Raw genomic sequence first — 16,598 nt, 5'->3', positions numbered from 1 at the left:
GGAAATGCTTAGGAAGCATTACATGGGCCTAGTTCCAGTTGAAGCCACAGTCCCTATCCTGTTTATGCACTTCTTGTATAGGACTTGGGTATTTGGAAGGAGGCTAGTGTGGAGAGCCTTTCCTTGGCTATTGGCTAGCCTCCAGTTATATTCCAAGGCTTGGAATTAAATATTTCCATATGAAAAGAAACTGTTCCAGGGGAAAATATTTTAAATAGTTTATACAAGTAATAAAATGTTAGTATAAAACGTTATTTCTTCAGATACCTGTAAGTGAATTCTTAAACATCGGGTTGGGCACCTCTATATGTTTGGGTTTTTTCCCCCCTGAATGATATACACAAATCTTTCATGCTTGGATGGTGTTCCTGCTTTTGGCTTGTGAATGAGGTTTTCTTCAAGGCATATAGGAATCATAATGTCAATCATTTAAACTGCAGGGATGTAAACAAACAAATAAAACACATATTATGTTCACTGGTAACTTTGATTAAAGAAAAAAACATTGTAAAACATGTGAATAGAATTGTGAGCCTAGTGCTGCATTTCAGTTTGTTATAAGATGATATGACTGAACTTAAAGTCTCTCAGATCCAGTTCACTATTGAAGTGTTATCAGATACTACAAGATCATAGTAATCCAGATCATCCACTTTGACACATCTTGGTATCAAAATAATTAATCACTGTGTCTCATTTCTGCTGTTCAATCTTTAGCAGTTGAAGAGACAGCTAACCTGCCTCCTTCCCCACCCCCGTCGCCAGCTTCAGAGCAGACTGGAACACTGGAAGAAGGTAAGCATTTGCTTGTGCACTGCAGGGTGTGTCTTTAAGGAGTGGAAACTACGAATCCTAGTGAGACAAATGGGAGGATGACACTGTCAGCTTCAATTTTAAAACATGAACATTCATCCGAATAGTAAGTTACCAGATACATATGATTATAGAACATAAGTGCTATCAGTATGTAGAGTGTGTAGTGTGTATGTCTGTATACATATGCATGTTGATATTTGGAAGTGTGGATTGACAGGAAAATATGAGTTTTGTCTGTTGTATTGGTGTTGAATAGCTAATGCCTAAAGGGTTGAGAGAGTGCTAGTGTACTTCTAAGCGCTCCAGAGGAATAAATATGCCTCTCATCACTGAAATTCTATGATGGGGAAAACTGCACCTATGCAACTGTTAAAGCATTGGTACCCTCAAAGTCTGTCCAGTGTGTCCAGCTGGAAAGGAATCCAAGGACGTCTTCTGGTTTTAGGAATGCCTGCTTGTGTCCTAATCGCTCTTACTTGAATATTCAGTGTGGCATCCCATGCTGGGAAGAGGTTCTATTGTTGAATTAATGTGTTTGTTCTGGGCTAGGCAAAACAAATAATATATAACTCAAAATCTAAAGCATCATAACATTAGAAAAAATGGAAAGAACATTATAATGAAATGCTTAAATCAACTCTGTTCAGTGATACAGTTACAAATAAAGGGGAACACACCTTTTCAAAATGTTCGGTATTCTATTTTACATTCTTATATTTTCATATATTTGGTGAATTTCTGCTAGACATGCAGCTATTAAAAGACAGGAGGCTGCCAGAGGAAAAAACTTGGCAAGCCTACCTGGAAATAAATATTGAGTAACACTCTAACTATATTCATTCAGATTTCTTTAGGGAAAAAACTAGTATTCCAGGATCAGCCAGCCTCCCCACCCCACCCCCACAAGTTCTACTGCATGAAGCATAAAGATACAAACCGTTATCATTATCATTCCTTTGTATACCTCCATGAGCCCATGTATTTTTGTGTCTTGGTCCATGAAGGCTGAGCTTGTTTTTAATCTGACAGAATTCAAACCTTCTGAAGAAAATTGATCTGTCTATATAGCATAGAACTCAGTAGCTCCAACAGCCTTTATTCACAACTTCCCTAAACTTGAACGTGTGCTTAAATCAAGAGCTTTTTATGAAAGTAAAGGATTTATTTGCATGTGGAAGCATGTCCTTGAGAACTGGATTGAAAACAGATGATATGTCAAAAGGGATCTAAAGGTGGGATTATCTCATCTCATTAATTATTATTTGTTATTTAACACTGTCATTGCAATGCCACCACAGCTCCATAGAGCTTAGATAGTTGCATTCCCATATGCCAACTTGGGACAACCCTACTTTCCTTTTAAGTATATTTGAGTCAAGCAACATTCAATACTATTTTCAAGCATTTCAGTGAAGGTTCTTTTTGCCTTTGAAATATTGTCATCTTAAATATAAATCAAAAAATTTTACAGTCTGTGGCCACGTTCAAATGTGGAGGCTTCAATCCTAATGTGTTCTTGTGCAAATGGAAGGCACTTCCATTTGGAAATCCTTGTCAGTCCCCCATTTCTACAATCCCACATACCATCCTGTTCCAGAGAGCCCTATGACCTGGAAAATTATTGGGGGCTGAAGTGAAAAGGATAAGGCAGCAAAGCACAGTTTCAGTCACAGAAGTTAGGACTCACCCAAGCCAGTATTAGGGAGTTTAAAGCTCATTGAAATCAAAGAAGGCTATAGTCATGGGAAAGAAGAAATGGATTCTGTGCATCAGCACATGCTCAGGTGGTTTCATATGACTTTGTATTCCTTATAGTGGCTGCAAATATCATGATATCGACGCTGAACATCTTAAACTTCCATCCTGTCCTATTCCCTCCTTGCTAATTGTTTTTGGTCCATGTAACCAGTATCCATGAAAAAAGCTCATCTGGGTTGAAGTAACCATCATGTTACTGGTTTGCAGATCTACTTCTTAAGAGTTGAGGACAAGTGGTGCTCTGTTAACATTTATATATTTGTGTATATTTTTTAAAAAATGTAAATAATTGTAGTGCAGAAGTATGAGCTGTACTGTAACCAGTAGTTTTAGATCTATTTTAGATTACTATAGACATGATCCATCCAAAGCTTAGCACTTTTAAGCTCCATTGATTTCAATGAAAGAGTTAAGCATGTGCTTGAATCTCTTTCAATGAAATCAGTGCAGTGTGCTGATGTGCTTACCTTTGACTAGATGTGTGATTGATCAAGGTATATATACTGTATATGTGTGGGAAATTGTAACTAGATACTTGCTTTTATATTTCACAGCCATTACTGTCCCAATTTACAGATTCATTATCTTGTAACCTTTGAGAATTTCATGGAAGTTATGCCTGCTTGACATGTGCATAAGACAATATGTAAAGTTAAAGCTAAGTTGCATGTTTAGAAAAAATGTATAATACAGCCCTCTTAAGGGCTCATTTCCGGAGTGGAGCAGGGATTGTATGTTTGAATGTTCACTGTATATTTATTTATCTATCTATCCATGCATCCATCTATCTATCTATACACGCTACATGAAGTTTCAGAGAGTTAGGAAGGAGAATGAAGTTTTCCCCTAGCAAGCCACCTTTCCACAAGCAAGCAGTTTATGTGATCCACCCAATCATTCTGAAGGGGTAAACCTCAGCAATGCTGTACTATTGTTTGTGGGTGTGGAAGTTGCAGCTTCAGTGAACTAATCTCTTCTAAGGTGAATTTCAGCCACGTCAAAACCATCGTTCTTTCCACTTCTGGAACTGACCCAGCTTGGGACCGAAACTGATGTTGTGTAAATTCATTAAATCAGGCCAAGTTGGAAATAAGGTCATGATCAGTTGGCTAAAATTGCTCTCCAAAAATCTACATGGAAAATAGTGATCCAACCCCTACTTAATATATTGATATACCGTATGTACTGAGTATACATTTTACCAGATTAATGGTAAAGTGGTCCAATTTAGGGCCTATTTTGTGATGAGACGTTACCTAAGGTGTTCACTTTGAACAAACTGAGCACTCTTTGCTTAAGGGTATTATTATTATTATTATCATTATTATTATTATTTATCGTCATCTTTTTCTGATGTGATCTTAACATTTTTGGTAACACACCAAAGTTCTTGATCAGGATTTATATTAAAATTTAAGATACCAGCATTCCCCTTGATTTAAAATTGGCGTTGAGTTGTCAGTCATTAACATTAGTGCTATTGTTTTTCTGTTGATTTCAGTTTCATGTAAAATAATAATTGACGACTCTCCAGGAATTTTGAAATCTTCAGATGCCAAATGTATTTAGTTGCCAACTAGTTGTTGGGTGTATTTAGTATTTCAAAGAGATGAAACATCTCCAGGTCATTGTGACTCAGTAGATCAAGTTGTTCCCAGTTCTGCAAATGGCAACTCACACTTTGTATTTCGGGGCGGGGGGTGGGTGGTATAATAGAAAGAATGGTGTTTATAGAAATCCACCAAAGGGTCACTTTTTGTGTAAGATTCTGAATCTATGATGTATATGTTTTTAATTCTGTACTGTATTTTAAGATATAATCTAGGCTGTCTGTTTGAAGGTTGGCCAAAAAATAAATAAATCATAATATTCTCTTTTGCAGCTGAACAACAATTCTAAAAAGGTTTTTTTAATGTAAATTCATCAAACAGGTGTATATAAGAAAGATGTTAGCACAATCCAGCCACTACAGTAGTAGAGTTGAGGACATGGTTAAATCTCTTCCACTGAAAGTAGAAAGGGCTCCATTTTGGGTGGATCCTGCCAATTCTCAGACATTCCATTGTGTAGTCCACCATTTACTGGTCGTCATGGAATTCCAGAGTAGTACGTGATGATATAGATGATGTGTATACATGTAAGTGTACATGATGATGGTACATGATGTGTTTCAAGTAGATTTAATGTTAGGTGTGTGTGTGTTTTTAAGGGGGAAGATGAGACAAAATATTCATTGAAAGCTCATCTCTTTTTCTATCTTGAAATATTTCATTTTCTTTGAAGTGAATTAGATCTCCATTTAGTAAAGAATTGAACTGCTTTTTTCTACGGCTGAATAAGGAGGACAACATGGAAATAAAGGATTCCAGAATTCCATTATGCTGTACACATAACTCTGACAATCCAACTTGCATTAATAAGATTTAAGAGTATATATTTTATATAGAATAGCATGTGTGTGTGTGTGTGTGTGCATGCACGCGTGCGCGTGCACACATGCACCATACATTGATATCTATAAAAGGAAATCAGTTAGCAAATGTTCAAACATTTATCAAGATTCACAGAGATGCTTTTCAATGGTGGTGCATGATATTGGAGCTAGGTATATTTAACAGCTTTGGACAAGCTTGTACAACTTTATGGATTATCAAGTTGTATGCAGTCTACCAGCCATGTATGGTGGCCCACTAGGGGTTTAGCGAAGCTCCTGTTTGTCCTGCAAAATGTGGCGTGGGCAGGACTTGTCAACTGGCAGCCATCCATACATGGCCAAAGGACTGCATTCAACTTGATAGGTCAGAAGTTGTGAAGACTTACCTTTGAATTTGCACTTGTCTTCATGAAGTGAAATTCTGGTTAGACAAAATTAAACTCCAAACTTCATGTGTGAAAGTGTTGTCTAGCTGTGTTCCTGCAGACTTATGTGTGCAACTAATATCAGTGGGAATTAAACTTATGTACTGCCTAGAGCCATTGGCGTCAGGTGGTATATTAAATAAATAAAATGTACTTAGCTATGAGAGTCACCTTACTGCCATAGAATTTAGATTGCTAAGAATCACAGCTTGCATTTTATTATTGCTTCTGTGCCTTATAACTCTGGATATAGTTTTGAAAATTGCATACAGTGGATGTGATACACAGGGGTATCACAGGGTTCCAATATTTACAGAGACCAATCTTAATAGAAGTTAGGCTCATTCCCATGTTCATTAACTGGGTAGTGCAAGTGTCTACCCACTTCCAGAAGCTGTACATGCTTGATCATCTGCAAGGATGAAACAAGGTAGGTGTCAGCCGTGATAGTCTGTGAGGCTCCCACTGGGTAGGAGGGCTTTTCCTTCTACCTCATTCAGCAGCTGGGTACAGCTTTTCCTTCTACCTCATTCCTTCTACCTCTGGCTTTTCCTTCTACCTCATTCAGCAGCTGGGTACAGCTGCTGAGTAGGATGGAGCCCTCCTACCCAGTTGAGGGCTAGCTGACAATCACTCCTGGCAATTCCTACCTTCTTTTTCCTCCTCACATATGATCAGAAAGCAGGAGCACACACAGTTCCCGGAACTGTGCTAAGGATTGTGTGAATAAACCTGTAGCTTTGTTGTTATCAGGGTTAGAGAATGCTATAGGCATGTGACAAGTAGGCACGTACAGAACACTCAGTTTTAAAATGAACAGTCCTTCTTTATATGTATCTTCAGGAGCACACACGGGCCAGTGGTTCAAACTGAATGCTTGCAGAAATCTTCACTGTGAAGGAAGTGAAACTGTTGCATTTTTCATGTCTACTTGACCTCCCTCATTACCTCCATTATATTCTCACATGTGCATCATTTTTTTAAAAAAAAAGTGCTATTGTTGTACAACTCAAATATCAGGATGAATTGGGATTGCAGATTGTTGGAATTTTGTGCAAAACAGATGAAGGTTAATTCTTGATTTACACAATTTGAGATCAATATTTCAGAGAGTGTGTTTTCTTTCTTTCTTTCTTTCTTTCTTTCTTTCTTTCTTTCTTTCTTTCTTTCTTTCTTTCTTTCTTTCTTTCTCTCTTATTTAAAAAAAACACCCATGAAATTTTCTTGGGCTTGGAATTTAATGGGGTACAGGTCAGTCTGCTAACAGCCTATCGTAAATTCCACTCCTTCCCTGCAGCATTTTGATGGTGGTAATTTTGTCAGCAGGTTGAATAGCCTAGAATAGGAGGAGGATTTCCTTCAGTCATCCTGTGGAAGAAATCACTATGTAGTAGACATGACAAAGGTGGATGTGGCCAACCATGCAGCAAACACAAATTAGAGAGAGAGAGAGAGAGAGAGAGAGAGAGAGAGAGAGAGAGAGAGAGAGGTTTGAGTCAAATCTCTATCAGACGAGAGAAGGTTTACTGCTGCCGATTTCATTGTTCTATTTTAATAACTAGCTTCACCTATATAAAAGAATGAGTGGGTCTGTTTGCACTGCTGTGGGAGGTAAGATACCTAATTTGATTTCATTGGAACTATTTTGTTTGTTGAAAATAATACAGCTAGATTTCATTTCAGGCTATGGAGTATTCCCTGAGCAATGTCTGATCCATTTCATCAGACAGAGCTGGGCACAGGAATGTATGCTGCCTTGTGCAGACAACTTACCTCTTTGTCTAGCATACACTTCATGAGAGCCAACCTGAAGAGTACACTGCTTTATGTATAAAAACAAGGTTAAAAATTCTGAAGAAAAAAAGGAAGACTTGGGGTACAATATCTTCTTTTATAAATTATGTCTTTGAGGAAGGATTTTGAAACCAGTGAGTGCTTTATAAAGTAAAAAGAGTTAAATGTTGAAAAAGAATTAACCCCGATTAGAAGTCACTTTGAAATATCCCCCAACAACAAATTGAGCCCCTAGAATTTAAAAATCCTTTGTTTAAAAATATTTATCTGCTAGGCTACTATTCTCAGGATGGCTGTGCCAGGATAGGATAGACCTAATTCATGACAAAGAGGCTTGCTTACAGCAGTTTCTTAGGAGCAGGCTATGTATATTTAGCATTAATTTTTATTTTCTTTAAATCAAAATACACTTACTAAAACAAACAAAAACCAATTGCATATTTCCCTCTAAAGATTAAAAAGAGTACACATTTACAGATTTTACAGCCATTTCATTCTTCAAGAATGATGTGATGTGATGGAGGTCTTAAGACATTTAAGGAAGAAAATTTAATTGCAAATGACCATACCACCTTTAAAAACAACAACTAATTAACACAGTATAAAGCCAGAAGGCCACAGATTAACATTTTGGTTATGCTAAATAATTTAGCTTCATGCCTATTTAGTCTCATTGGATGCTACTGTGCTGGGCATGCAAAAATGCACCAGTCCGTGGTGTGGTAACTTGAGGACTTGTAACATCCATTAAAGTAGGCCTCTCATGTGCTGATTATTCCTGCCACGAGTAGTCATACTTGTGCTCTGAGGTTCTCAGTACCTTCTTGGGAGGAACAAGAAGCCATGAATCTTGGTACCTGTCAAGCAGGATTGGAACCAATGAGGATGGAGTTGGCTCGACTAACACTTTTGTCCCCTCTACCTCCCTTGCTTGCCACTCAAGTGTGGCAGCTTTTAAAAAAGTGACCTTGTATATCCTTGTGGAGGATATAAAACATGCTACCTATGTGGTCCTGAAACTCTCCACTGGGGAACAAAAGCCATACTGACCTTTTTGGGGGTAGCGTAAAACTCCTCGAGGTCATTCACATAAGTGAAAACTGTGCTCTACCCAGGTTTGGGAGCTGTGTGTGCTCCCAATTTTCAGTTGTGTGGGTGCAAACAGGTAGGAGGAGAGGAAAACCTGGGTAGCTTTGCCTCCTACCTTGCTTCCACACAATCACTTCTCCTTCCTCCTACTTCGCAGTTTGCACCCTGAAAATTGGAAGCGCGCACAGCTCCCAAACCTGGGTAGAACAGTTTTCGCTTGTGTGAATATCCTCATCTACTGTACCTTGCTCAGTTAGCTGTCTAAGAAGTCATATGTCCAGCTCCATTCCTGCAGCCAACCTTCACCCAGGACTTTGTGGTTTTGCACAGTGAATACATAGGGTGGCTTGAAGTATTCTCTTCCATGCAGATGCTCATCCATGAGGAATCTGCTAATGTGTCCTGCATGTGGAATATATAACTATTCATTACTTTAAAATGTAACTTGTTAGTTCTCTTCATGGGACACAAGGAGGTGGGGGGAGGCTGAGATTTTTTTTTTTTTAAACCCTCTTAAAACAAAGCTGATACTCCTTAGGATTCAAATTTGGTCCAAACACTTTATTCCACACAAAAAGTTATGTGTATGGAATTTCAGAAGATGAACAGCTTTGAACGCAACAGCATCTTTCTCTGCTTTTTAATTGCTGTGTCAAGAATTGTATATACAGCCCAGGATACCATCCATTGCTCTTTGCAAAAGCCTTTGGCCAATAGAGTTGTTTATATCCTAATGTGAAATAATGAGCTTGTATTCAAAACTGAAATAAATTGTGGGGATGGTTAGTATGGAGAAAGTCATGTACATAGCTGTCATCTTCAGAGGTCTTGGCAGGACTGTAATTTGCCCAGGCCCACAGAGCTAAAGGATTTATGCAAGCTGTAATGGAATATCATGAACCCATTCCAATGACCAGAGCAGCCATATTTGATGTTCCCAGGTCTTCTCCTTTCCATATATAGCAGAGGATGATGGTTTAATTTTTAAATCAAAAGAAGCATATGGGTAATAGAAGCTGAACTGAAATTAAGCTGAGCTGCTGGAGAATATGCCTGAAGTGACAGAGCATGGGGAGGTAAGGCAAGGGTAAGGCCCCCACCCACACGCCTCTTTTCATATAAAGATTAGATCCCACCCAGCCCATTTTATACTTGAATGGGTAGACATGTGAACAGTCAAATATGGCTGACCTTAAGTAGTTGTGATAGCTTGGAAGATTTCCCCATGAGAGGGTAAACTCCCATTGAAATAGCCTGAAATTGCTGGCTGTTTGTTTTCTTAAGTTACAAGCAGTCAGGTACAGTCCACATCCTAGAACTTCACAATACTTTGGGTATTAGACTGCATTTTTGCTTACCGGAGGGAGATAAAGCGACAACCAAAAGTTGCAAACACGTCTTTAAAATAAAATAAAAGGACTACTCTTAAAGTCCTTAAATTGATTTCTGTAGATTTCTAAGAAAGAGGAAAATTGTTTTCTGTATTACTTTTGTTCCCTCCACTGCCAAATATCTTGCCTCTTCTGATCTGTTTTACTTTACGGTACAGTTTGTTTGTGGAACACTACTGCAAATTTCCTCTTAATTCATGCCTACAACTTTCATTCTACATCCATAAACAATTATATGTTTGGGACGAAGTACTTGTTATGGCTGCTTAATTCAGTTGCATCACTGAAATATCTGAACTTCTTTTATTCTTTGCAGTCTATATGTGAAAAAAATAATGAATGCATTACAGTTGAGAATGCATTACAGTTGAGTAAATACATACATTGTGTCTTTGAGCTTAGCATGGTAGGTTTCGTCCATCCCATAATGTTGCATCAGTGTCTACATGTTTATGCATGTTTCCAGTGCTGGCTCTATGTCTGTGTGGACCCCTCCACCAAGCATCATTGCTGGGGGGGGGGGTTGTTGGCAGTGGGGCAGCCATGCTGGCAGTTACCATCTTTGTTAACCAAGAATGTAATGCAGTCATCCCTGCCATTGCATCTAATGATGCAACAGTGGGAATGACCATATTGCATTATTGGTAAATAAATATGGCAGCTGCTAGCTGAGGAGTTGCTGAGGAGCACTCTGGTCCAGAACTTCCACGAAGGTAAGCCCTCACAGATATTTCGGGAAGGTTTGCCTTCACTGTGGGTGGGAGTGGCAGCATCTTGGAACACGCTTCATTAGCCACACTGCTGGCAGCCACTGTTGTTTTTCACCAGAATCTCAGGGGTCAATCACGGGCCCTTTGATGGTCCTGGGCCCTCAGCCAGTTCTCCAGTTGGCGAGCCCCGATGCAGGCCCTGCATGTTTCCATTCTGTCTTGTCTTGTGTCTTTCTGTCTGTCCTTGCAGTTTCTGTCTTTCCCCTGCAGTTTCTTCTGTGTGTCTGTTTGTAGATGAAGGAGCTGAGGATGAGGTGGGACCTCTTCGCAGCGGCTCATGGTATGGGCCAACTGCCACAGGGGAGAGGCGTAAGTTCCTCACCCCCTCCATTTCAGTGTCTGTGCCTGATGATGAGCCCTACAATTCAGATGAAGAGTATTATGAGCACCCTTTGTTCAGCTCAGAATGGACTGATGCTAGTACGCGTCCCTGTTCCACAATCCAGAGTGCAGAGGCCTTATTAGGCCATGACAAAGGTGAACAAAGCATGGTCCCTTTCTCTTCCTCCTCTCCTCCACATGACGTTCATTTCATCATTTCTTTCCAGGACTGCTAGGTCTTAGGATTTGACCAAACATTTCAGAGACTTAGCCTTCTTCACAGGGTCTCAAGGGAAATTAGTATAGGGTGGGGGTAGACTATTTTCTGCTTGGCTTGTCAGCTTTTGCTATTTACTCCACATTACCATATCCTTTAGGCTGTCCCCCCGACCCTCACCAAGCTCTATTCCCTGTCTGCCAGTCACTTCCCTGTAACTTCCAAGTTCTGCCCTCTGAGCCTCAAAAGAACTGACAACCCTCTTAGATTCTCATTTCTTTTTTCTGGAGGCAAAGGGGTTGGAAGAAAACAGGGAACCCCCTTTTTTCCTTTGGAAATTCAAGACCTCACAGACACACCAATTTCAGGGAGCAGCTTTTGAGGGCAACTCAGCTGTGAGGTAAAAGAGCTGTCTGCCAATAGAAATGCACATTCTACATAACAGTATGCTTAGGTGTACGCTAGAGAATACATCTGTACATTCAACACCCAGCAACTTTTTTTAATAAAGTGCTATGAATTATTCCTTTTGATAAGAGGGTCAGTGCTCTGTACAATATCAAATATCTAATGAGCATCATATTCCAGAGTTATGGCAATTGTTAATGCTGCAAACTATAAGATATCCATCCTTTGGGAAGATTAAAAGTTCCTGATCCCAGAGGCGAGGGGAGAGAGAGAGCAACTAGGACTAAGCAGTCCAAACATTGTACTTCACATGATACCTTAACAAGTCTTAAACAGCTCCCAGCATATTTGGTTGTATTGTAAACAAAATGGCATCTGAAGCGAGAATCAAAATATCCCTTCAGTGTTTTGCATTTCACTACTTGATTTCCATACTGAGTAGGATTATTTCTGTTACTGTGTTGCCCATGGCCAGCATCCAAAGAACTACTTTGGGAACATACAAGCACTTGGTCGTGCTCAGTGGGATTTCTGACATTTTTCTTCTCTGTACAACGGACACAAACATCTCCACCACATCACAAACTGCTTTTGAGAATCCCCTCTCCTGCCATTTTCACAGTGGCTTTCTATGGAGGAATTGAGGGGGCAGAGGGGATTAGTATGTAGAATTAGTGTGGTTCTTTGGATCCTAGCTTGTCATATTCTGAAATTGTTTCACAGACCTCTTTAAGGAAGTGTTGAGCAGTTGTAAAGTTAAACATGAATCCCTCCTTACTTTTCCATGTTTCCTCTCAACACGGCAATTTTGTTGTTGTTGTTATAGACAGATTGTTGAACTGATTGGGATGAGAGTAAACACCACTAGCTGAGATGTCATTCTCAGACTTAATCTTCACTTGCCTTTGGAGAGTGGGGCTAAAATAGCTGTGTTTTCCCCTTACCATGAGACTCTCTTGGACAAAGTTTGAGATAGTTGTATAAGGTCTGAATTAATTTCTGGTCTTCTGTACTCATCAAATATTAGAGGAACATGGGATGTGAACTGCAGCTAAATTATGGTGAAAATGTGCAAAATAATATTACAACTGAATATTCATCCCTATACAATATGACCATTGAAGAAAAAGAAAGATGTCAGAACCAAATTTATCAAGTACCCTTTTTACTGCTTATATTCTAAAGTTAAAAGAGGAATGGGAGCAGAGAGGGATTCAGTTCAACTTATTGCACCAGAGAATTTGCAGGATAACCTTTTAAAGAATTGACTGAATGTTTCACAAATATGTTTATTTGGCAGATATATTTGGTCTGAAAATGATAGCAGGATATAGTTATAATCAATCATCTACAGTAGGATCAGGGAGACAAATGTGAAAGTGAGGAATTTCAAAGACCTTTTCAGATCAAATTCTCAGATCAATCAGTTCTGTTTGTTAAATAAACTGGATAATCATATTTAAACTTATGTAGAGGAAAGGAATCTTTGGTAGTAAAGAGATATCTGCAGATATCTGCAAAACCAGATATCCACTAAGGTTTCAAATGTGTTGGCCTGCTTCCTTGAACCATTGGAAACAGGAAACATTCAGTCAGAACTAATATTTTGACAGAGGTGGACCTTTATGTACTAAAAAGGATGAAGTGCATAATTAGCCTTTGCCAGAACCTAGAGGCTTAGGGGCAGCAGAGTGGGAGGACAGTGTTTACCAGACGGCCCTGGTGGCAGCGCCAGATCAAATTTTCAGACGAAGGGCTGAATGCTATGACATGTGAGTATACTACAATGTGCCTCAAATAATGGTGTCATACAATACTCAATACACTGTATGACTACAATACCCAGGGTGCACTGCAACATACCCATACAAATTAGATTGTCTGGCACCTCAATCCAGAGCAGATTTTGGTTGGATGGATTTCACCCATTCTGTCTCATGATTCTTTCATGGATTGGTTGTGTTCTCTGTTCCTGTCTTTTGATTTTTATATGGATGCCTCTTTGAGAAATGGTGCACACACAGATTGCTCTTGCTGCAGTTTCCCCTTATATTCATGTGCATATTTTTCCATCAAGTAAACCATGCTCATAAGTGACTGTATACATCTGAAAAACCACAGAAATTGTTTCCCCAGCAATACAATGCTACAATGTTTATAATTGTCTCAACAATCCTTTTCCAGTGGTGACTGGTGCCCATTGGGGCTGATAGGGCAGAGTGCAAGGTAGCTAGTGTCAAGGAGTGCTGGGGGTGATAACAGCTGGGGGTAAGAGCAGGCAGAGCTAACAGTAGGTGGATCCAACCCTGAGATAATTTCAAAAGCAGTTGTGGGCAATCACCATCCTATGGCTTTCTTCAATCTTTAAAGTTGGTTTCTGGTCTCAACCAAAATCTCCAGTATTCACCCCAGTGCTTGGCCGCTTATTCTGCTGCTTGGTTGGCTGTGAGTAAAGGAATCATGCCATTAGACTGCACCTGCTACTTCAGAATTACACAAGGTATTTGGCTCACTAATTTCCTTTCCTCTCATAAATATGTGCACACACAGACACAGAGGTTTCTCCGTTTTCATATGTGCACATGCACACAGGCATACGTGTACATACAGATGATACATCTTCTTTCCCATACACTTTCTTATATTTCATTTTATTTCATACACAAACACACACCCTTCCAAGCTATGTAGATAGTCACTGACTAAACCACATTCCTGATAGCTAGCAATCCCTGCAAATACTACACAACACAAAAAGAAATACATTCATAATGGTTATTCTGCATGAAAGCAAAGATGTTTTGCTTTCTTTTGGGGAAAGTTGCAATTCTGTTGCATTTGTTTGTGTTTGCATTGTGTGTGTGCGTGCGTGTGTGTGTTTTAAAGGAAGCCTTGTTTCTCCCTTTCTCACAATATCAATGCTTCTGGGCTGCCATCCTATGTAGCTTAGGTTGCGTAGGATAGGTTGCAATCCTATTCTAGCCTACAGTTACTTGGGAGTAAGCCCAATTGAGTCAATTGAGGCTTTACTTGGTGTAAACTGTATAGAATTGGGCTGTGAGGCTGCAATTCTATGCAACATTTACTTGAGAGTAAGCCCCACTGAATTCTCTGTAACTTACTTCCAAGTGCATGCATAGGAGATTGTATCTCTCTCTCTCTCTCATCCAACCCACCTACACACACACACACCCCTCCTTCGCATGCAGTGTGACCCAAAGGCATCTGATGAAAGAAAGAAAATGTAAATGTCAGACAGAGAAGACATATTTCACCATCCCCTCCCTGTTCATCAAAACTATGTTATGAAGTAGAGAAGATAAAAATGAGCCTTGCCAAAGCTTGCATCAAAATCTTTCCCTTTTAGAAGAGGAGAAGGGTGGGGTGGGGGTGGATTCTGTAATAACTCTCTGCCTGCTTTTCTCTCCATATGCTTTGACTAGAACAGGATCCTGGGAGGTCAGATGACTGGGCTCAGCCTAGTCTGCTTGCTGCTGTCAGGTATTTTGACAATGCCCCTATAGAGCAACAAAAAAGGTGCATCCTGATTGTTTCTGGGGTACTAAGTATGTTCATTAGGTAGTGACTAAGTATGCTAATTACTGCAGTTTGGAGCATTGTAGGGGTGTATTTGAAAAACACCAGACCAGGGCCGTAGCAAGGTTGGAGTGGGCCCAGAGATAAGATTTTAAAATGGGCCCCTCACTGATATGCACACACAAACACACTTCACAATATTATTATTATTATTATTATTATTATTATTATTATTATTATTATTAATTTGATTTCTATACCACCCTTCCAAAAATGGCTCAGGGTGGTTTACACAGAGAAATAATAAATAAATAAATACATAAGATGGCTCCCTGTCCCCAAAGGGCTCACAATCTAAAAAGAAACATAAGATCGACAGCAGCAACAGTCACTGGAGGTACTGGATAAGGGCCAGTTACTCTCCCCCTGCCAAATATATAGTGCACTCACACTCACATCCCCATTATGAATATGGTGAAGATGTAGTTCACATTGAATCTATTTTTTTAACTCTCTGCTACTGCCGATCTCCAAAAGACTCAACATAATTCATAGGGGGTGCAACATGGACAGGCGGAGAGTCATGTGACGTGCCTCTGGGGGGCCCCTTGAGGCAGTGGGGCCCCTAGACTACTGTCTCCCCTTGCCTAATGGTAGTTACGCCCCTGCACCAGACAAGGAGCCAGAGGAAGCCCTCTGTTGGAAAGCACTGGAAGTGTCTACTCCTTCAAAAACCAAGAGAAGAGACAAGAGAGGGAAAGCAAGCAAACAAGAGAGAGAGGGAGCTTATTAAGGCGTCTTTCCTTTTAGAAGATTGAAATTGCATATGCAAATGAGCACAGCAGTTAAATTTAAAGCTCCTATACTGTCCTTCACATTATACACACAGGTCCCAGCTTTGGAGTTGCTCACTAATGCTCATCTACTTTCCCATTCTAAGTCATCTCCAGTGTGCTAATGCCTCAAAAGCTCCTGTTCGTGCATCTAGTTCCCCTTTCTAAATCCTCTGCTATAAAAATCTGCAATCACTGAAGAAATGTCTATAAGACTAATCGCCTGCTTTATTAACACAACTGAGTCAGACCATTAGTTCATCTAGGTCCGTATTGTCTTCACTGACTCTCCAGTATTTTGAAAGGGATCTTTCCCAGCTTTTCTGGGAAATGCCAGGGATTGAACCTGGGGCCATCTGCGTGCAAAGCAGGTGCTCTGCCACTGAGGTACAGCCCCTATCTGTAGCTGTAGTCTAAACATTTGTTATATTTTTAATATGTGTTATGAGTTCTCTAATCACATAGCATGTAACTCCCCCCCCATTGTTACTCTTTCAATGGTTGACATTTTAAACAGTTAATATTTTAAATTACAATCTTAATTTAATGTATGTTGCTTTGCAAAAAGGTACCATTTTCTTTTTAAAAATTAACTATTATTTTTAAGAGAAGTGTTAGAGAAATAGAAAAAGGCAAGTTTTGGATGCATGATGGCTGGAAATCAGAGCAACACCTGTGATACATTTAAAATTGAGTTAAGAATGTTTTATTGTTGTTAGAAATGTTAAGAATTGTATAAACAGCAGTGGAGAGAGTGAGAACTAAAAAGAAAGAAAGCAATATCTTGTAGGATTAGAACCTGCAG

General features: G+C 39.5%; 1 protein-coding gene across 25 annotated transcripts in view; it reads left to right on the top strand.

Moving 5' to 3' along the window:
* The window catches only part of LOC128339534 (microtubule-associated protein 2-like), a 415,175-nt gene that overhangs the window by 327,579 nt on the left and 70,998 nt on the right, over positions 1–16,598 (top strand). For all 25 annotated transcript variants that reach the window (XM_053283640.1, XM_053283637.1, XM_053283635.1 and 22 more), the window contains one exon: positions 718–795. In XM_053283640.1, the coding sequence (XP_053139615.1) occupies positions 718–795 (78 nt within the window). The remainder of the gene's footprint in view (positions 1–717; positions 796–16,598) is intronic.

The sequence above is a fragment of the Hemicordylus capensis genome, chromosome 1, assembly GCF_027244095.1.
Source record: "Hemicordylus capensis ecotype Gifberg chromosome 1, rHemCap1.1.pri, whole genome shotgun sequence".
In the NCBI taxonomy this organism is placed as follows: Eukaryota; Metazoa; Chordata; class Lepidosauria; order Squamata; family Cordylidae; genus Hemicordylus; species Hemicordylus capensis.
Note: the sequence above shows the minus strand (reverse complement) of the source record. Positions and strands in the feature narration are given on the sequence as shown.